Raw genomic sequence first — 20535 nt, 5'->3', positions numbered from 1 at the left:
TATCTAAGTGGGTCATCAAACAGTTCTTGTAAAGTTTTTGTTGGTTGATGGTTGGTTTGTTGCCCTGGAAAAAATAAATTCCATCCACATTTTTATATGTAAATACTCATGGATATAACATTGTACTAACAAAATTCCTAAAATATCTGCTCACTCAATTGGCATTTAGGTAGCTTCCCATCTAAAGACATCTTGCATGACTATTTCAAGGATATTTCTCCATCTGAGTAGTTGTGATGTCTGCCTCTTTCACAAAGCATTTCAAACACATTTTGGGACAGTAATTTTTTTTTAGGCAATATGGTAAACAGACGAAGGAGAGAACCCATTTGAAAAGGTTATTTCCTCAGCTCTACATAAAGGGGAATTGAGATGAAATGTGGGCACATGCAGGACAAGGAGGTGATCTGGGAGAGCCAGCGTGGCTTCACCAAGGGTGAATCATACCTGAGCAATCTGGTGGCTTTCTACGATGAAGTGATTGCATCGGTCAACAAGGTAAGACCAAATGATGTCATCTACTTGGATTTCTGTAAGGACTTTGACAAAGTCCCACATGATATCCTAATCTCTAAATTTGAAAGACATGGATTTGAAAGGCAGACCATCTGGTGGATAAGGACTTGGCTCGATGACCACCACTCTCTGGGTGCAGCCAATGGTTCTATGTCCAGCTGGAGAGCAGTGATGAGCAGTGTCCCTCAGGGCCTGTCTTGGGACTGGTGCTTTTCATTATCTTCATCAATGATATAGATACAGTGCACACTCAGCAAATTTGCAGGTGACACTGAGCTGAGTGGTGCAGTTGATACACCAGAAGGAAGGGATGCCATCCAGAGAGACCTGGATGAGCTTGAGAAGTGGGCCCGCATGAACCTAATGAGGCTCAAGTCCAAGTGCAGGGTGCTGCACCTGGGTCGGGGCAATCCCAGACAGGACAGACTGGGAGAAGAGCTCATTGAGAGCAGCCCTGCAGAGAAGAACCTGGGGATTGTGGTGGATGAGAAGCTGGACATGAGCCAGCAGTGGGTGCTTGCAGCCCAGAAGGCCAACCATATCCTTTATGATGGCTTTATTTATTCATTCATAGCCCTGTGCAAGACAACAAAATATTCCGAAATCTTGAAATAACACTAGGAGAGGAAAAATCACATCCCTCTGGAGCTCAGATGAACTCTTAGGCATGCACAGGCCTTGGTTCCAGTATGGATTTTATGAACATCCAAATACAGATATGTTAATATGCTATCGGCTGGCACTGTGGGGACATGTGTTCTGGAAAGACCACTCTGCCTGCAGCCACAAGCTGGTGAAGGCTGGATCCTACCCACACCAACATGATTTCCCTGCCTATCTGCCCCATGTTGACAACTCCAGGATGGCCGATAACCCTTTCTCCACTGGACCTGCAACCCTTCCACACACACAAAAACAAACAACAACAAAACAACAACAAACACCTTTTCATAGTGCTTTTTGACAGCCTTTTTCCATTTACAACTTCATAGTAGGTGATGCCATTACTCTCCTACATGGAGAGTAGGCTTCCAGTGACCTTTTGGGAAGAAACTGCTAATGGAGGGCTCATTAATTTACTACTTCAGCAGTAATTTTCAAGTTCATCATAAAAGAGTCTGTTGAGCACAGCCTGGTCTTAAAAGGCTCCTGCTTTAAATAAATTAAAAAAAAGCAACAACAACAACCACTTTGCTCCTTCCAGGCAAAGTATGCTACTTGTAAATACAGTATCATTTATAGCAAGGCATGTAAATATGTATATTTTTAGAGAGAAAAATTACATTTGATTAACTTCTTTAACTTGTGTAATGCTTTAAGCCCTTAAAATGCGTAGAATATTATACTTAGTGGCCTAAGAGCCAAAGGTTTAGCTGTAATTAAGTGGATCTGTCATTGCTTTTCTAATGCCCCTATATACAATCACATGAATGTTGAACAGCCGCTTGAGCTGCACAGGTTTAGGCATCCTGAGATGTTTTCAATACGGGCATCCTACTGTTTCTATATGAATCCTAATGGCAGTCATCCTTGCTGATACTGGTGGTGTGCTGGGCACAGGTCTGATTCTGCAGCACTTGGTGTTCCTTACTCTGAAGTAGAACCTTGGAGGAAAGATTTAAAGCCATCACGACAACAGGAGATACTTTTGATTGCAAGAGGACATGAAAACTCACTTTCTGGAGGCAGTCAGACACTTCCCTGTCACTATTCCTCTATGAAAATGAAGGAAAAAAAGGAATAAACCACATTTCCCATGGCTGGATGTATTACATACAAGGTGATGAAGAAAAAGACGACAGCATTTCTCCAGACAGCTGTTATGGTTGTTTCTCTCACCTACAAACAGCTCCAGTCCTGCAGCAGCCACCGGTAACTTCCAGCACAGGATTGCTTCAGTTCATAAGGGAGAGCAAACACCCTGTAGTCATCAGTGGGGAGCAGTTTTGTCCCAGGGACACACATTTACCTCCAATGCTTATCTTTTTAGATGAGATCCCTCTTAAAAGGGATTCCTGAACCCGAGCACTTAGTGTCACACTGTGAACCATCACAAATAATTGAACCTGAAGACATTATGGAAGTAAAGCTCTTAGCAAAACCCCACTTTCCAGATAGATAACTTGTCTTGCTTCCCTGTCGCATTTGTGCTGTGTGTCTGCAGAAGGCAAAGGTCTCCGTGCATTCCAAATCAGCACTGACATACCCAAAGATGGGTCTGAAATACAGCACCCTTCCTCCTCCTCTCTGGTTTCGCCGCTTCCAAGCAAATCTGCAATATTCAATCACATGCAGCATAAAAAGAAAGTGTGAACATAATTTAGCCCCAGTTGTCCTCCATTTTCTTTTCTAATTAATAAACAACCTCCTGCCACTTCTTCCTCACAGATTAATTAAGGAGGTGTAGTTAAACCTGATGTGGGGACAGTTCTAGCAGTATTCGAGTGAGAGCTTTTTTTCTTCAGTATTTTAATTCTTGAACCTTGGTCCTTCAGAGAGGAAGAGGCTGTGCTGCCACTCTTCAGGAAGAGCAGTGAACAGCAGAGAGGAAGCAGTGCCTCAGCTGCAGATAATAATCCCTGAAATTGAAAAATAGGCTAAATAAGGCTCTTTCAAAACTCTTCGGAGTTTTAAACTGATGGCTGGGTTTGCCCCTGGAAAACATGAATAGGCGGTGAAGGAGCTGGGAAGAAGAGAAAAGAGTAATTTTTTTTTTTACTAAATGCACAGCACAGCTGCTGCACACAGTTAAGTGGTTAATTCTGTGACACTTGCACTAACCTTGTCCATAACATTTGTAAACAAAACATATTATAAACACATTTATAAAATGTGTGTTTCTTAAAAGCAACAGCATCTTTATTTTTCTTAGGGAAACCATCAATTAAAACCAAAGGATTTGCTATTGAGTGACAAGTGTCCCATGCCACAGCCTCTCCTAGAGTTCTGTGGGCATCAGCACATTTTATCCACTGTTCGTGACACAAAAAAGCAAAGATAATTTTCTTCACAGTGCTCACCCACACAGAGACCTTGAATACCACTTTCACTTCTTAAACGGCCTGCAAAAAATTAAAACCGTTGTTAAATAAAGGTGGGACTTACCTCCCTGACCACCCTCAGGCACGCTGCCAGGGAATAGGCACCACCAAAAGAGGTGATTATCCATGTTTTAGACCACAGGTCCAAAATACTCCAATTTAAAACCTCAGGGAAAAAAAAAAAAAAAAAAATCCTTGATGTTTAATGCCATAAATCAAGATGTAAACAAATAGAGTTGAAAACACACTTTGACTCAGAGAGGAGTTGTTTGGGACATGATGTGTCTGTGGCTCAACTTTTGTCTTGATCTGACAAGACCCTAAGGATGTGAGGAAAAAATATGGCAGGGAATGGGCAGAAAGTCATCACTCCATACTGAGGCAGACCAACAGCCTGCCATTTGCTCTCCCGGCAGTGCTGTGTGTGAGGAAACAGTTGCGGCACTGTCCACCATCTTCTCTCACCATGAGGGAACGACTGAGGCACTGCCCGCCATCTTCTCTCACCATGAGGGAATGATTGAGGCGCTGCCCGCCGTCTTCTCACTGTGAGGGAATGATTGAGGCGCTGCCTGCCATCTTCTCTCACTGTGAGGAAGTGATTGAGGCACTGCCCGCCATCTTCTCTCACCATCAAGGAATGATTGAAGTGCTGCCCTGAGGAGGCCATGAGGGAGCTGCCACCTCCCCCAGCACCAGGAGGGTTCCCTGGGGTGCTGCCATGGCCGGAACTCATTTCAATGATTCTGCAATGCCCATTCAGCCAGCTCCTTACGTCCCTATCTGTAAAAGCAGTGTGAAGAAATTGCACAGACACTAAAATGGTGTCATCTGAGTATTTATTCATTGCTTTTGACATTTAGATCATAGCTAGTGATGGCAAGAAGCCCACAGAATTAATCTGAGTTAAAATTGGTCACTACAGTAAGCCAAGCAGTGTCCAACAACCATTTTTTCAATTAAACCATTATAGCAAACACCATTCAACACAAAGTATGCACTTAATAAAAAATAAAACGGAAGTTGTACCCTTTGATATGAGTCCATTCACTTTTTAATGGCTTAAGGTGAAAATAAGCTATTTAGGTCTACAGTGAAGTTAGTGTAAGGGGTAGAAAATTAGGAAAATATTACAACAATCATCTCAACAATCACTTTCAGCTCAGCTGTCAACCAAAGACGCTTTTGGCTGGTTCATCTTTAGGTTTCTCAAAGACTGTTTCACCTCCTGTCCGATCTCGGCTGAATATGGAAGGTGCTGCAGAGCCCATTTGTTCTTGGGAAAACAAACAAACAAACAAACAAAAACAGAAGAGGAGGGAATCAGTGAATCAGTTAGCATTGGTGTTACTGCAGCTAAAACATATGAGCATTTGATAAATATTTAATCAGTCCATCAACTTCCCAAACAGTAAAACACAGCACTCTCATTTCAAGCACAGAGCAGCTTCCAGCATCTGTAGGTGGTCGTCAACACTGACCACCCCAAGTTCCTTGAGGTGCTTAAAAACACTGTGAGGTTCAGGATATCACCCTGAAAAGGGGTTGAAATTCATCATTTTTCTTTGTACCCTCCCACTATTGATGAAAAAAACAAAAGACAAAGAAACAAACAAACAAAAACAAAAAACAAAACAAAACAAAACAAAAACAAACAAACAAACAAAAAAAAACAACCAACAAAGCACCAGGAGCATTCAGTGCAAGCACCTACTCTCTTCTCTCTCACCTTCTGCCCTTTATTCCCCCCAGTATGTGTTTCATCTCAAACATCAATTTTGTACACTTTAGAGGCCCTAGTCTATGCCCAAACATCCAGGTCTTCAACTTTGTCAACCACTCTGACTGTGGGACCAGGATTTGTTTTGAACTCTGGCTCAGAAGGCAAAGTCAGAGCTCTCCCTCCTACGTTGTCCAGACAGGGAGAAAATAAATCACTTGAAGCAGAGCCCTGTTGGTACCTATGGGGGTGCCAACAAGATGATGGATTCAAGGATTCTATGCAGCCAGGCCAGAGGATGTGACAGCATTGCCTGCTGCTGTTTCTGAGGTGCACTCCTTCACTGAAGATAACAATTAATTCCATGCTTTACTTTGTAAGGTTTCTTATTATTTCCATCAAGGAGAAGAGACTTACCACACTGCTTCATGACTTGGTAGGTTTTAGATTTAATTTCCTGGTTTTTGGAAAGATTTCCTCTAGCTCCTTTGAGATCTTCTTCCTTCACTGGAGGACGCTTCTTTTTCACAGGGGCTGGCTATGAAACAAAAGTATTGCCCACTCATCAGTATTTCATGTTTAGAAACAGGGAACAAAGAGGTCTGGACCTAACAGCTACAACATACAGAGTTGCTAATTCTGTATTCCACCTACTGCAACTCTGAGAATAAACACTCAGCTACTCCAGATCTCTACACAACCACAACTCCACATCAGGGCAGGATTTCGTTACCTTTCCCAAAATCTGTTGCCACCATTCTGGTTCTAAATTTGTCTTCTGATTGCCCAGACTTTGAAAGAGACAGAGCAGATGCCTGCCTGGCCCTTTTGCAAAGAAAGGCCAAGATAGATTGGTAATTAAAGAATTTTTCCAGTGTTCAGGAAAATAAACAAGCAAAAAAACCACTAAAACAAACTACTTAATTGCAGAATTATGCTCAGCCACCGTCTACTACTACATCAGAATCTCTCTGACTGATTTCCTAAAGAAATCTGGTCTGATCTAGTTGGAATAAATTTAAGACTTGGCCCATAGATATTGATTTAAATGTAGGGAATGAAAGTATCTCAGCACTCAAAGGGGGTTTTGACAAGCACCTACTGAACACATTTTGGACTCAGAATCTGGAGAAGGAATAGGAAATCCAATACAGAAATAGATGCATCATCAGGTGGTACACTAGAATGTCCAAGTATTAACCCAGTTACAGTTTGCTAGAAGAAAATTGGAAAAACATGGAAGAACAACCCTACCTTTAAATCAGCACTTCTAAGTTGAACGCTACATCAATCAGCACTATTAACGTTCCCCTCTTCATTTTACTATTTTCAAGGACTGGGTGCCAAGGTCCAACCTGAAAGACCTTACACTGGGGTGCAGGGGGATCAGATTCACCACCCTCAACAGGAGATGTGATTAAGAAGAAGATGAGAGGTGGGCATTCCAACTTTAATCTATTTATTTATCAGCGAGAAACTTCTCTGCCCATCACTACATACGCAGGGCTCCTGATTTGGGTTTTGGCAGCGGTGGAGCCTCATTGTACATTCCTGGGCCACTGCCTGTAAAGCTAAAAACAGTTGTGGAGGGGAACAAATCCCCAGGGCCTGCAAAGGGCTTGAGCAGTGAGTCCCAGGGGGATTGCAGGGACAGCACATGCATGCCAGGCTGCACTGGAGACTTCGGCAGAGTTGTGGCTGGCTATAAACCCCCAGGAACGCTCGGAATAGCTCGCTGTCAATCCCATCTACATGTGTTGTGGGAAACAAAACACTCATGAGGTCTCTGGGAAAAACACTCTATGAGTATCCAAAGAAAGCAGGAGCTGAGAGCAAACTCTTCAGAATTCACAGCAACTTTTGATGGGTTAAGCTGGTGAACCAAATGTCTCCATAGCCAGCATTTCATTTGTCTATCTGTAACAAGAACTGGCTGGTGATGGGTCTTTGGCATAATCCACAGGAAACAAATGTGTTGGTTCCAATGCAGAAAGGGGAAAAAATACCTCGTTTTTTTTTTTTTTTTAGCAGGAATATGAAACCTGCTGACGTCCTTTGCCTGTTGTTGGCAAGAGACGGTAACTGTGAGTCTTCTTTCCATCAGGACAAGGGACTTGTTGGAGCCACATGACTGTTAATTACTACCAACACAAGCACGTTTGTAAGCAGGGTTTGCCAGCAGCCATCCCCCGCCAGCACAGCGGTCCTGCCTGGCCTTTATCTCCTCCCGTCCCAAGTTTATGAGACATGCAATGTTGTTTTTAAGTCTCTTTCTTTGGAGTAAAGAAAATAAGCAGAACCGTACTACTCTGTGTGGCTGAAGGATTATGCTCCATTGCCCTTCCCACATTTTCCATCTCACCCACCACATAAAACCCTTGTTATGGGGGGAACTCTGACAGGTGCACATATCTTTGGGTGAAAACATAGCACTTATGTGAAAAACTCAACATTTCTGAGCTAATTTTAAGATCACTTTGAAACACGGAATATTGGGGAACACAGTAAAGAAAAACTTCTGATTGAACTAAAAGATGAACGCAAAAATGTGTAGTGCAACATTTCCATCTCAAGTGGTGTACGACAGCTACAGTTTTCAGTCACACTTTCTTTTCTTGCACATTAATAAACCAAACTTTGCTTTACATAGCAGCACATTCAGTCTAGACACATCCTTTTAAACTACTATCAAAATTTCAAATAACTGGCTGAGACAATGTGTTGGAAAAGCAGAAAACTTTCAGGAAAACAGCCCCAAACGGAGCAGTGGAAATGCTTTTTTCCTTCCTACAGAAATAAAAGTACTTAGGGTAAAAATAATAATAATAATAAAAAAAAAAAAAAAAAAAAGAAAGAATTAATCATGTAGAGAGCAGCTGCTTTCCTTCTCCGTATAATAATTGCTCTTAAAATCTTAGTTGTTAAGCTATAAAGTGGTTTTAAATATTTCAACATAATCAAACAATCCAAGCAGATGAGACAATTCACTGCTTAACAAGAATAACTTGCTAATAAGATATTTCGAGCAAACCATCTAAAACAAGTACAGATTTGTCAGGTAACCTGCTTGAACGAGAGCCAGCCCAGCACAATGCCCCCATACCTGTGACATAACTACAGCGCTCACTCGCCTGAAATCCTTTCCAAGGTAGTTTCCCGGCTTTGATTAAATCCAGCCTGCGCACTGTGCGTGTGCCTGTTTTTTTCTCTCAGCTTATATAGAGCATCTAACGTGAGGTCATTAGCTGGGTCACTTTCCCAAACCAGATCCCAGGATGATTCAGGTTGACACAGGCTGTTGTTGAAAAGTTTATTCTTAGCGATGACTAGGGCTGGCAGGATTTGCCGCGCCGTGTGCCTGGGGACGGATGAAGTTCAGGAGTGATGAGAGCAGACAGCTGTGGCAGCGGGACCGCGGGGAAGCCCAATCCACAGCAAAAACAACTTCCAGGGGAGTCCACTGGGGCTCTACTTATAACTTTAAAAGGCGAAAGTTTGTTACAGACACAAAATCGACTCTGAATTCTCTTGATAGGAAAAAAAAAAAAAAAAAAAAAAGTCTTGTTTGCTCATTCCCAGCATTAGAAAATACGCTTTCTGTAAAGTTTATATAAACCTAACATCAAAAGCATTACACTGCTGTGCCCTAATTCTCTTTTGCACAGGAACCAGTGTTGTGTGTTTTGGAGTTTATGAGATAGGATATGGTTTTACCCTTACAATCCTATTCCTGAGCTCACTCTGATGCCAGCTGGCTCTTACACACTTCAGAGAGTAAAATCACTTTCTGTTTACAGCAGGATTAGTAAGTTTAACCAGTTCATCTGTCGTACATATAGCAGTGGATTATTCACACACGATTAAATTCATTTTCCCCACTGTATGTGCTGACAGTAATAAAACCTTCTCCAAAACTTTTAAGATTTGTTCCCAAGCTAATTTTTAATTAAATAGAAAAAGAAAGTCTTATGCATGGGTTGTAATTTTTATTACCAGGAGAGGGTTTGGTGGGGAGCTCTTTCCACCCTTTTATATATAACGTTAATTCTTTGCATCATGCCTAATGCTAATACTACTACTACTAGCAGTAATAATAATAATAAGCTTCTGTGACTATGCTTGACACTTAGAAAGCACCAAGACTCCAGCCAGGTACTTTAGCATGGGAAAGGTGGACTTGGCATAACTCCTGACATCTTTTATCAGGAACGGCGACTGCTGTAGCGACAGAAATCTTCCCCAGCCTTTTCTCAGGCTCTGCCTGTGATTTGTTTAAGGCTACAGAGAGAGACACGGGAAGTAAATAAAACTGGCATTTTTTTCCATTATGAAAACATTGCATCAATGTCACAGCACTGGCAAACTGCAGTCAAGACCACGATCTGTCAGTTGTGAACTATCCCCCAGATCTGTGGGTTCATCTTACCTGTAAATGAGCTCTCTCCAGGCCCGAGATGATGCCTTCTTTTATGTGACTGTGGAGTAATTATTTGTAGGTTAAGCAGCATTTCGGATGCTACGTGCTTAAACATTCCTAATGTTGAATTTCCATTTTAAATCCACAGCTTAGTAAAATAGAGGAAAAGTTTCTGTGAAATGCCAGTACCTTTTGTAAGACTACCAGAGCGGAAAGAAAAACCATCAGCTTTAGGGAAAACATTTCTTCCATGGGGATTGGAGCTAAGGCAGCCGGAGAGGGAGGCAGCATATCCTGAATTTTTGCTAAGGTGTTGTACACATCTGAACACTGCGATTTCCACAAGACAGGGATCTTACAGCAGATGTGACTTCTCCAGGAACCTGCTTACTCAGTGGACTGCCAAGCTCAATAGGGTGAAGATTATTCTTTGATTTCTCTTTAGGGAGGCGGTGGGGATGGGGATAGGGCTGCCTGTGTGTAGTACGTGATAAGTAACGAAGGTAATGCACAAACAGAAGAGAGGAATAACCGAGGTAGTTGTGAATTGATACTGTGCAGGCCCAGCCCAGCCGAACAAACCAATCTGCTTCTGCCCAGATAGAAGTGGTGAAACCAGCAGAAGCCCACTGATAACAGGATTTCTGCTCTATTTTGGCATGAAGGCGTGACCTACCTTTATGGTTCATGTCACAGCTTCCTGGCAAGGCAGTGCTCCTTCTTGATGGCCCTCCTAATTCCTTCAGCACCTTGGGTAATAGATGCTAGACACTTCAGCTAGGAAACAAGACACCTGAAGAGTAAAACAGCATCTTTACAGCCTCCAAAACAGGGCGGGATGGGAAGCAAGCTTGGGCTATGCTCATTTTGTTGGATATATCAGAGAAGTGCAAGTGTTTGCTGCAGCACCCTTTGGTAGGCAGAGACAACTCTGCACTACACAGCGTGTAGGCATCATGTCTTCTTCAGACAGCGCTACTTCTCCCCTTCTCATTTTGCTTTGTGAAGTAGTGGTGATGGAAGTCAGCAGGGTGACGTTGCTCATCTCCAGCATGTTGCCCTCTGGAGATGGGGTACAGAGAGGCTACTTGGTCCTACAACCAGACAGCCCCACACAGCCCGTCTGTCTCACAAGGAGAGACTATGTGAGTGTTGTGACACACAGCGCTTCACCAGCTTCTCAACAGGACCCTCAGGCACCTTCCTTCATTTCTACTACCTGCTGCAAACACATCAGAAGGGGGAGAGATGGTAAGACAGTATAACAAGTTATTGCATTAGGCTAAGACCCTGCCAAAGGGCAGGATACTGGAGGTTAATTCAGACATTTTCAAGTTCACACATTTTTGTGGCCAATGACCAAAAGGTCTGGCTTTGCTTCAAAAGCAGAAAGCAGGCTGTGATTATCAGCTGTATGGTACAGTATCTTAACAAAGTCCTACATTCCAGAGGGCTTCGGGTCTATGTTCTGCAACCTCAGCAGTTCTCAGGGCGCACATGTAGGGTTTCTTACTGCAAATACAGATGGTTATTCTCCATGTGTGTGCAAACACTGAGGGCAAAAACACTCCTCAGGGAACAGATCTGAGCTTGCAATCGTTCTTACAGTTGTAAACAAAACTTGCTTTCTAAGAATAACAGTCCTTCCTAAGAAATAGGACTTAACTACTAAAGGACAAGAATATATGGAAATTAATACTGACATGGGAGTGCAAAAAATTGAATCTGCAGTCCCAAGGTTAAACTCCACTAGCAAAACCAGATGCCTGCAACAGCACATTATAAACATACATACACGCTCACTTTTAAACAGAAGGAGCATAAAACAAGTGTACAAATCTGTAATAAGTCAAACTTTATTGTAAACCATTATACAATGTAATTACATCAGATACCCTTAGAAGTTTACGGTAACACTACTGATTAAACAATATGGTCCAAACAGAGGGCAGCAGAATACAGCTCGTTGGTTTTGCTCACACAGGCTCTACTCTGAATTTACTTACAAACGAACCCAACATTCAGTTTGAGACAGATACCCACGCAAAGACAGAAACACCTACAAAAGAGTCCCTTTTTTAAAGATACTGCAGTTTTACTTTGTAAAACCATAGTAGTCATTTTCAGTAATTGAACTGGAAACTTTAAATACATAAAAAAAGTTTGCACGCCTATGCTGTAGATCTACTCTGACTTGATGTGGCTCTTTCATTACTGGTTTCTCCTGCAAAAAGCACAGCAAAGTTGCAAACACGGGTTAGTCAAGCACAGTGGCAGAAATTCCTTGTGATGCTCAGCTCTCAGCAGAGCTGCGAGCCCGCTCCTCCCTCCCCAGGCGCAGCTGGAATCTGTTGGAGGGGATCACTTTGCATTGCTCTAATTTGCAACTCAATTTCTGAGTTTTCCCTGAAGAAAAGCTATAGTACATTTTAGTTAGCAACATTAATATACAGCATTTACCTACTTAAAGTAAGACAAGGGGACCTGAACATATCAAAGCCAGCACTTGAAAACCACGTATTAGACGACACCAGTGTTTTAAATTTATGTGAATGTGTCACAGGTCAGATACCAGAAACAGTTAATACATTTAGGTTGACCATTCGTGGTAAACTCCGTTTGCACCAATGCTTCTGTATGTCTTCGGTAAGTTACAATCCCTTTCTCTTACTTTGGCGTATACTACATAGCTTATTTTCATTAAACAATCACATTTTTTAAGCACAGCCTGAAGTAAACCTTTGCTATGAGTTGTCCTATAGTCCCTTTACCAGGCATTAACTCAGAGCACCAATCCGAGCATAAATGCAAATGTTGTGCCACAATGTTATTATTACCGGATCAACTCTTGATGAAAAATTTATTTCAGCCTGCAGTGCCACTACATTTCAATGAGCAGTAAGACATAGTGAAGCACTAGGCACATATTTCCTTCTCTCACACACACAAGCTCTTCAGACAAGAGCACGTAATCTTGTATCTACTGCGAGAATTCCAATTTTTATCTTACAAAGAGGGAAATTGCCAATTTTACATTTTCCATTTCTCTTCCATATGGTAACAGAAAATGAAAAAGATCAGTTTTGTTATTTGTCTAAGGCTGGGAATAAATTTTGTATACTTTACTAGAGAAAGTTGGAACTGTTTTTTCCCTCTGAAGATATACTCCTTTTACTACTGTGGTATTTAAAATATTTGACTTCTGTCTCTTTGGCTCATAGTGCTTTACTATGTCATCTTGCTAGGCATACCAAAATCTCAAACCAAGTGACATTTAAGCACTTAAGACAGAAAAAAATAATAATAGGTATTTGTATACCTTTGCTACAACCACCTTCAAGAAACTGCTCCATAGTGCTTTATACTGTTTTGTACTTGGTCAGTAAGTTTGAGGTCTGCTCAAAACAAATATTTTACATGATTAAGGCCATAATTTTATACTGACATTTCACAGACTAAACATGAGACTAGAAATAGAAATCATTTCAATAATTTAAGTAATTATAGAAGAGGAGGGAAAAGGAAGATAAAATGAAAGCTTGTACAGTTAAATTTGTGTGCGCTGCTCAGTTGACGAGGATAGCAATGACTGTGCAGTGGTATGTAGCACATGTTAAATACTTTTATTTCACTATCTGAAATAGAACAAATCCTATGCTAAAAAATAAACACTGACATTTGCAACAAGAGCCAGCTCTAGCTCTTAAATCCCTTTGGAACAGTGAGCTGTATGAGACCATCCTGTTGATGAAAATGAATTCCTTTAAATACTGTGCTTTTGGATATATGAGCCTGCCCAACAGTCAACAATCAAGAGAAGATGCCAGACACACAATCAATGGAAAAAAAAAAAAAAAAAAAAAAACCAAACACAAAACAAAATGAAAACAGAGGCAACACCGATTAGGGACATTTCCCCAGCCCCCTACCCCCCACTTCAGAATACCTTGATTAAGCTTCCATTGTCATTAGTTTCTAGATTTAGTCTAAAAGAAACACTAGTATTTAAACTTATTGCAGTTATTACATTTCAGTGCACAGTAACAGAGGTCAGTGGCTCAACTAAATTTGCAAACGTTAGGTTTGGTAAAATGTCCCTTTTAGTCAGCTGGATCCGCCGAGGTGTACCTGAAGTCTCAGAACATTGTGTTCACCTCAGCAGCCAAGCAGTGAAAAGGAATGCTGGAATAGTGAAAGGAAGTAAGGGAGCGCACAGTTCAGTATTTACTAAGGCCCAAGAACCCCATTTAAGTGGCCTGGATAATAAATCACATTAAGACCTAGTAAATCTATAAAAATGTAAAAAATCTTAAAAAGTTCTGAGCAGTTTTCTGATGAAACTGTTTGGTTTAAGGCTTGGACATTTCTGATGTCTAGATTGTACAACAGATCTGCAATTTGTTTCTGTTGTCACCTCTTCGACACACTGCCTTGTCCTGCACAAGGTTTAGCTACGTAAGGAAAGCCGTCAGAAACAATCATTTAGAAAATTTGCAAAGCAAAAGTAACTGAAAACATCTCTGCAGGGTTTTAGAGCAGCACATGTTGACAATTATTAGAAGACAGACACTGAAAACTGCAGAAATTCTGTAGTGACTATTATACCTCTCTTTTTAAAAAAAAAAAAACACTAAAGAATAAGCGGACTTAAAGGAAATTAAACAGAAGAAACCCATTTTTAAGCACATTAAATAGAAGATTGCGTTTTCAACAATATCAAGTATGGGACAGAATTATTCACAATACTGTAGCACAGCTCCTCCAATCAGATCAAGGTCCTGGATGGCAGGCCCTATACAAGGAAAAGTGAAAGAAACATTCCATCTCTCTTGCATTATATGAGAGGTACACATAACAGACTTAGAGAAACAAAAATAATTAAAGTCATCCATAGATATATTCATTTCACAAATAAGTAACCTATCACAACAGATTTTTGTTATACACTAAAGTGCACATTTGTCAAATATGCAAACAACACCTCCTATTAAAAAAGGTACTTTCAAATTATGTGGTCAAAAGCACACTTAGGACTGCATTTTTAGTGATATTTGGTGACTTCAGCAGTGACAGAGAGCCTTTCCCTTTGCAACCTCTTTGTCTTAAACCAGGACGCAAGGATAAAATGATTTTCACTACAAATCTTATGACCTTTTCTGCACAAAAAAGGGAACTGCACCCTTTTCTCTGACAAAGAGAATCTTTAAATACAACTGTATGAAAATATAACTTAAATATAAAATAGTCAAATAGATTTGAGGAGACTTGGAAAAAATCTTTGTTCCACCTATTAGTTCCATAGGTACCTGGTAGCAAGTAAACATTTGTACTTAAAAAAATAACATTAAGTTACAGCTTGTAACCATAAACTATTCTGCTCTAGGAATTATGCTGCAAAAGCCAGTTTTAGTAATAAAACACACTAACTTAGTTGATTCAGATGCCTTTTTGAGAACATCTTACACTGTATCATTCACTAACCATAAATGAAAGATCGCTGTATCTGTTTTCTATGATCTTCTCTGAAATGTCAGATACAAATCACCTTAGTGGCTAGTCCTTAACAACGCTGTTTTCACATATGATGAAAAGACATTCTTGCATAATTGGTCAGTGTGTCTGTAGTGCAACTGAACTGCAAGTCTTCCAAATGCTTGCATTATGTTGGTAGACCTTGCTTTTAAGTCAGTTTGTATGAAAAGGGAGATGCAATTGCAACATTAAAACCCACTGACAGAGGAGTTCTTGCCATGAAACCTGCAAATACACAGGTCAGGGAATGTGTCATACAGGCAGACCAAAACGATGCTTCTTTTTCTTAATGGACTTTAGGTTGGTCAGTCTACGCAGGTCCTCTTCAGCGTCTGATTCCTCCATCTCATCGTCTGCTGAAATGAGGATCTAAAAATAAATTACAGTTTCTGAGTAACATGGATCAAAGTCATGGTCTTTCCTCATTCTACTTTTAACTTACTATTTTTTATGCTTGCAAAGGACTTTAGTATTTGCTCTAGGAAGAGCTTACAGAACATAAATGGGATTTACTGCCAGTACTATCAAAAAACTGCATTATGTCATGCACTCTACTGGAACCTCAAGTAAGTAAGAACCTCAAAGAAGGATGCATGCAAATTAATCTCTACTACAATCACAGACTCTTAACCTAAAGATTTGATTCCAGCACCTCCAGAACAGTGGGGGCAGCTTGTTGTTAACGTGAAAGGGAATACATAAGCTCCTCACCAACATTTGCAATTAAAATTTTATTAAAAAACAAAACATACAGGCAGCACTGCCCAGAATGCAGAAAACTGACTAAATGCATCAACTGACTAAAGCAAAAAACTTACCTTCAGAGATACTGCCCATCCAGGCAAGCTATACTAAATAATATTAAGTGGGCACTTTTAAAAAGTTATTTGCAAGAGCAAAGACAAGTACTTCTACAAAAATCAGGCCAATTGCCTCCTCCAGCTTCCTCTTACTTTAAGCCATTAACCTGTCTTCAAATCAGAATGGTCTGTTAGCTTTGTACTCTGCGTGGGATCTGTAGAAGTAGTTGTAACACAGTTCACCTGTGACATTTACATGTATTACGTCTTCCTGCTCATTTGAAAAGAAAATAACTAACTGGTGAGTGGTGCGACATTAACTTTTCTTAACTGGTTTTCAATTGCAAACACTAGGAACCACTGTTAGAGGTACATGCAAAGAATATCAAAACCGAGTTGAAAATGTTACAGTCAAATCAATAGAATGAGGGATGAACTGGATTGATATTGCATTAATTGCAGTAATGAACTCTACATACTTCAGACTCTGACTCTTCATGTGATGCTGCTCTCCTATATCGGACTTTACTTCCATTTCTCGAATCTTGTCCTGCTTCCTTTTCTTCGAGTTTAGCTTTTGTCTTCCCTTTCTTCATAAGAAAATTATCTACTACCCAGAACATTAATGCCTGGTAAAAAGAAAGAGGAAGGTGACAGTTCAGTTTTCCTCAGATCAGCATATGTTTGTTCAGTCAGCATTTGGACAGAATTAGGAAAGCTTAAAAATAGTTCTGAATTGGCCAAAAAGGTATAGTTTTTTGGCATACAGTCCCATGGCTTATTATACACTGCATGAATGCTCTAGGACACTTCCACTTTATTCTTTTGCAGAAGAGGAGAGAATAAGGAAAACAGTTGCTGTTCAGAGTGCTCATACATTAACTCTTTGTGTAGAAATGTGAATGGCTTAGGCAGACATCTTATTGCAACAAACTTTCAGTTTGCAAAGATAAAATCCATGCTTGAACAAATTAATGAAAGCAAAAGCTGCCAGCAGGTATTACATGCAAAGATACCATCTCTGACTCTTGTTCTTAAATCCCAGATTGCTGGAAGGGTATTCTTTATGAAGGCTGATTACACACTTCCCTTTCCTTCCACTCCTGCATAGGCCAGCCGCTATCAGCTGTCATCAGACACAGGATACTTCACAGTACAGCCATCCTTAGCCCAACTGTTTCCCAAAGCAAATTTCATCGTCATTTCATAATTTCTATGTCAGTATTTTAGTAGTACATTCAATCTACTGAAGTCATCAGCCCAAAAGGGTCAATGAAGCATTTCTACGCCTCTTCTCAGCCTGGTTACTTAGCTCAGTATAGGTTTCAGCTAAGAATAATCTACATATCCAGGCATTTTCTCCATTCTTTAACACCCTTCCTTTTTAAAAATTAAAATAACTTAAACATCGAGGTACATTATGCTATATATTTAAGGATTAACATTTAAGGATTAATGTTATTTAACTATTATATGGGAGAAAATTACAAGTAAACATCTCACAGAAGCATGCAAGTTGTACTAACATTAACAAAGAAGGGAACTATCAACATGACGATAGCCAACTCCAACTGGGGGTTCTCTATAGGATTCAATAAAGCTACCTGTGAAAAGAAAAGGATTAAATTCAGATCATGGCAGCACGTGCTCACAACTTGATTAGTAAATGCAATTATTTTTGTACTAGCTAACACTATATAAGTAAGTTATGTGAACCTAAAAAGGACAGCTTTGTGTAAAAAGGAAAATATTTAGGACAGCTTATAAATCACAACAGATAAGTAAGCGGGGCTGGCAATAAACTTATCTCTGTTGTTTTTGTTTATAGAATTCTGAAGAGATGCATTCAAACCATCTTGGCCATTTTCGAGCTGTATGCTCTCAAGGAACATGTTTTTAAGTTTTATCTTAAGAAAATTCAAACAGACCAGAGCTTTACAAAATACACAGTAAGGAGAAGATTCAGAGTTCCCAAATTAGTCCAAACAATATAATAGGAACTAATTGGTTTTAATGCGCTACAGCACCACACCCCATCACTTCTGAATATTAAGTTACACAGATGCTAAAATAAATATTTATCCAGTCATCAGCAATTGGCTTCACTAATCCACTGCAAATTACTAAAAGCCTACAAATTAGGTTTATGAACAAAACTGTGCAAAGGAAATCTAAACTACTACAGAAAGCAAAACAGAACAGCTTTGAAAAAGGATTAAGAAAATGAGAAAAGGAAAAAACACTATCTACCCAGACAAGTAGATAGAATAAAATTTTATACATTGTAGTATATATTTATATAAACATAAAACAATAAATATTTTTCCTGGCAATGAATGACAGAAAGCCTATTTAACTGTACCCTAATCAAGGTACAGGAACATACTATTCCCAGAATTAAATGGCATGGATTGTAGTCTGTTTTGATGGACAAGTCAACCAATTAAACACTGGAACATTAGAAATCTATGCTTTATGGCTTCCACCTGAAATTCATTTGTAAGATGGTGTAAAAAACACAAACCTCCTTCCACTGAGGTATCAGAAGCACTATAATGATGATGGTTTTCTCGAACATCATAATCATGATGTACAGAGCACACTGCCCCACCCAGGCACTGCACTGCAGTGGGTCACCTGCAATAAGGAAGAAAGGTTCAAGAGATACGTATGCTTCATTTTACTTCACAGCAAACGTTTCAGAAAAGCAGTATTAGAGGAAGGGCACCTACATCCCCTCACAGTGCCTTCCACTATTTCCTTAGTGCTGTTCCTTGCCCTCCCTCAGCCTCACCTCAATTTTCAGAAAGTATCAGTTAGAAACTGAAAATACACAGACTTCATCCAAGTCAGTGGTGCCTGCTTATGTGCTATTTTACCTAATCTGATGGTGAGCTAGATATAGCTGAGTTACCTTTATTTCTCACAAAACTGTTCTTTTTTCTCCTCTATCACAAAGCACTGAGTTTCCTAGAAGGGTAAAACTTAAAACAAACATGGCTGAGGAGAAGCATCTTTCCCTTCGCTACTACTTTAAATAGAAACATGAGGATTTCTGCCATTCTCCCTAGACTACCTTAAGCATATCTTTCGTCTCTACAAAGTTGGCTGCTGTAACTAACCAATCTTAATTGCAGCAACAGGTGCAAGCACCGATATGAAAAAAAATTAGTTGAACAAGAAGTTAACTAAGATCACATTTTCATTTCAGTCTGAAAGGGTTTGAAGCTCTGCTGCACCCCATTAGAACATGGCAGAGTGAAAACCTGAGTGCATTGCTCTCTGCCAACAGAACAAAGACCATCTTAGACAAATATCGGAACAGGAAAGCTTTGTAAACTATTAGAAAGCTTTGTAAACTATTCCGTGAAAGCAATGAGAGAGAAAAAAAAAAAAAAAAAAAAAAAGGAAAAGAGAGGAACGGTATGCCTAGCAGCTTTGCAGGGGAGCTTAAAGCAGCACTTCACTGGAAATGAAAAGGAAGCTTTGGCAGGGGCTGTTAGCTCTTTAGACTTCCCAGCAGCCTTCTGCACCATCTTCAAACGCAGCTTAGAACTCTTCAGGCTGGGGATGAACAATGTGCAATGGAAATTCAGATGCCTTTAGGTATTTGTAATGCATAATGGATAGTTGCTACTTCCTTTTCTGGAAGATTTCTGAAAGCCTTTCAGTACTAATACTTGGTAATAGTCTTGAGACTTACTGTTTGCTGCTTAAATGCTAGAAAGAAAAAACGATAAATCAGATCGGAGTCCAAGACAAAGGACATTTTCCAAGTAAGTTTTAGAGTAAGAGCTAATGGATCAACACTCAGTAGTCCAAAAGAAAAACAGTTAAATAATCAAGTTTTATAGTTATGCACTGCAGTTTAAGGTTTCTTTTGTGGGAAAAAAAAAATAATTATATATATATATAAGATTTGAAGGCAGAAACATCAGTAATTCTTAAGTAAGCAACTGTGATTCTTCTGGGGATGCAAGGCCTGAGTTAAATTTGATAATGAAATTGTATACTCCGCATTTTTATTTGCATTCTCTGGTTTTCTTCAGTAAGTAGCAAATATGGAAAAAATGAGATCTCTAGAGACACTTTCAAACCAAGTTTTTTAAACAATTTTATAAATTATGCAATTGGAGTAAAAAATGTTAATAGCACTGTCACATCCAGGCAGTGTTCCCAAGAATATCTGGGACATTCGTACAGTCAAAGATTCAGTGCATAAACTCAAATCAGAACTTTAAAGTTAATTTTGAAGCCATTAAGTCCTAATTTCATTTCCAAAGTTTGGGACAGTCTTTTGAATTCTGATTTTATACCTTCCATGTATAATCTGCACACTTAGAACGTCCTGCAAATTAAAATAAATTTTGCTAATGCAAAAAAAAAAAAAAAGCAACAAAACAATCCACATTAAAACAGAAACTGAAAAATTTTGAAGCCTCACCAATGACAACTGTAGCAACACTTATTTTTTTTTTAAACGTTGGGCAATGGTAAATCGTCTTATAT

General features: G+C 39.8%; 2 protein-coding genes across 2 annotated transcripts in view; both read right to left on the bottom strand.

Moving 5' to 3' along the window:
• Positions 1 to 4379: 4379 nt before the first annotated feature.
• MUSTN1 (musculoskeletal, embryonic nuclear protein 1) lies at positions 4380 to 8536 on the bottom strand. Its single transcript, XM_082768163.1, has 3 exons — positions 8381 to 8536; positions 5695 to 5815; positions 4380 to 4833 (listed from the first exon to the last, which is right to left on the bottom strand). The coding sequence occupies exons 1-3, from the start codon at positions 8387 to 8389 to the stop codon at positions 4727 to 4729; spliced, it is 237 nt and encodes a 78-aa protein (XP_082624289.1). The 5' UTR covers positions 8390 to 8536; the 3' UTR covers positions 4380 to 4726.
• A 5757-nt stretch (positions 8537 to 14293) lies between these two features.
• The window catches only part of LOC309881791 (store-operated calcium entry regulator STIMATE-like), a 29248-nt gene continuing 23006 nt past the window's right edge, over positions 14294 to 20535 (bottom strand). Inside the window, exons 5-8 of the mRNA XM_082768162.1 lie at positions 18551 to 18663; positions 17553 to 17630; positions 16506 to 16655; positions 14294 to 15595 (exon numbers count right to left, since the gene is read on the bottom strand). Coding sequence (XP_082624288.1) covers positions 15479 to 15595; positions 16506 to 16655; positions 17553 to 17630; positions 18551 to 18663 — 458 coding nt within the window. The 3' untranslated portion in view covers positions 14294 to 15478. The remainder of the gene's footprint in view (positions 15596 to 16505; positions 16656 to 17552; positions 17631 to 18550; positions 18664 to 20535) is intronic.

The sequence above is a fragment of the Aythya marila genome (assembly GCF_965140915.1).
Source record: "Aythya marila genome assembly, chromosome: 10".
NCBI lineage: Eukaryota > Metazoa > Chordata > Aves > Anseriformes > Anatidae > Aythya > Aythya marila.
The sequence above is the reverse complement of the archived record's forward strand: the minus strand, read 5'-3'. Positions and strand labels throughout refer to the sequence as shown.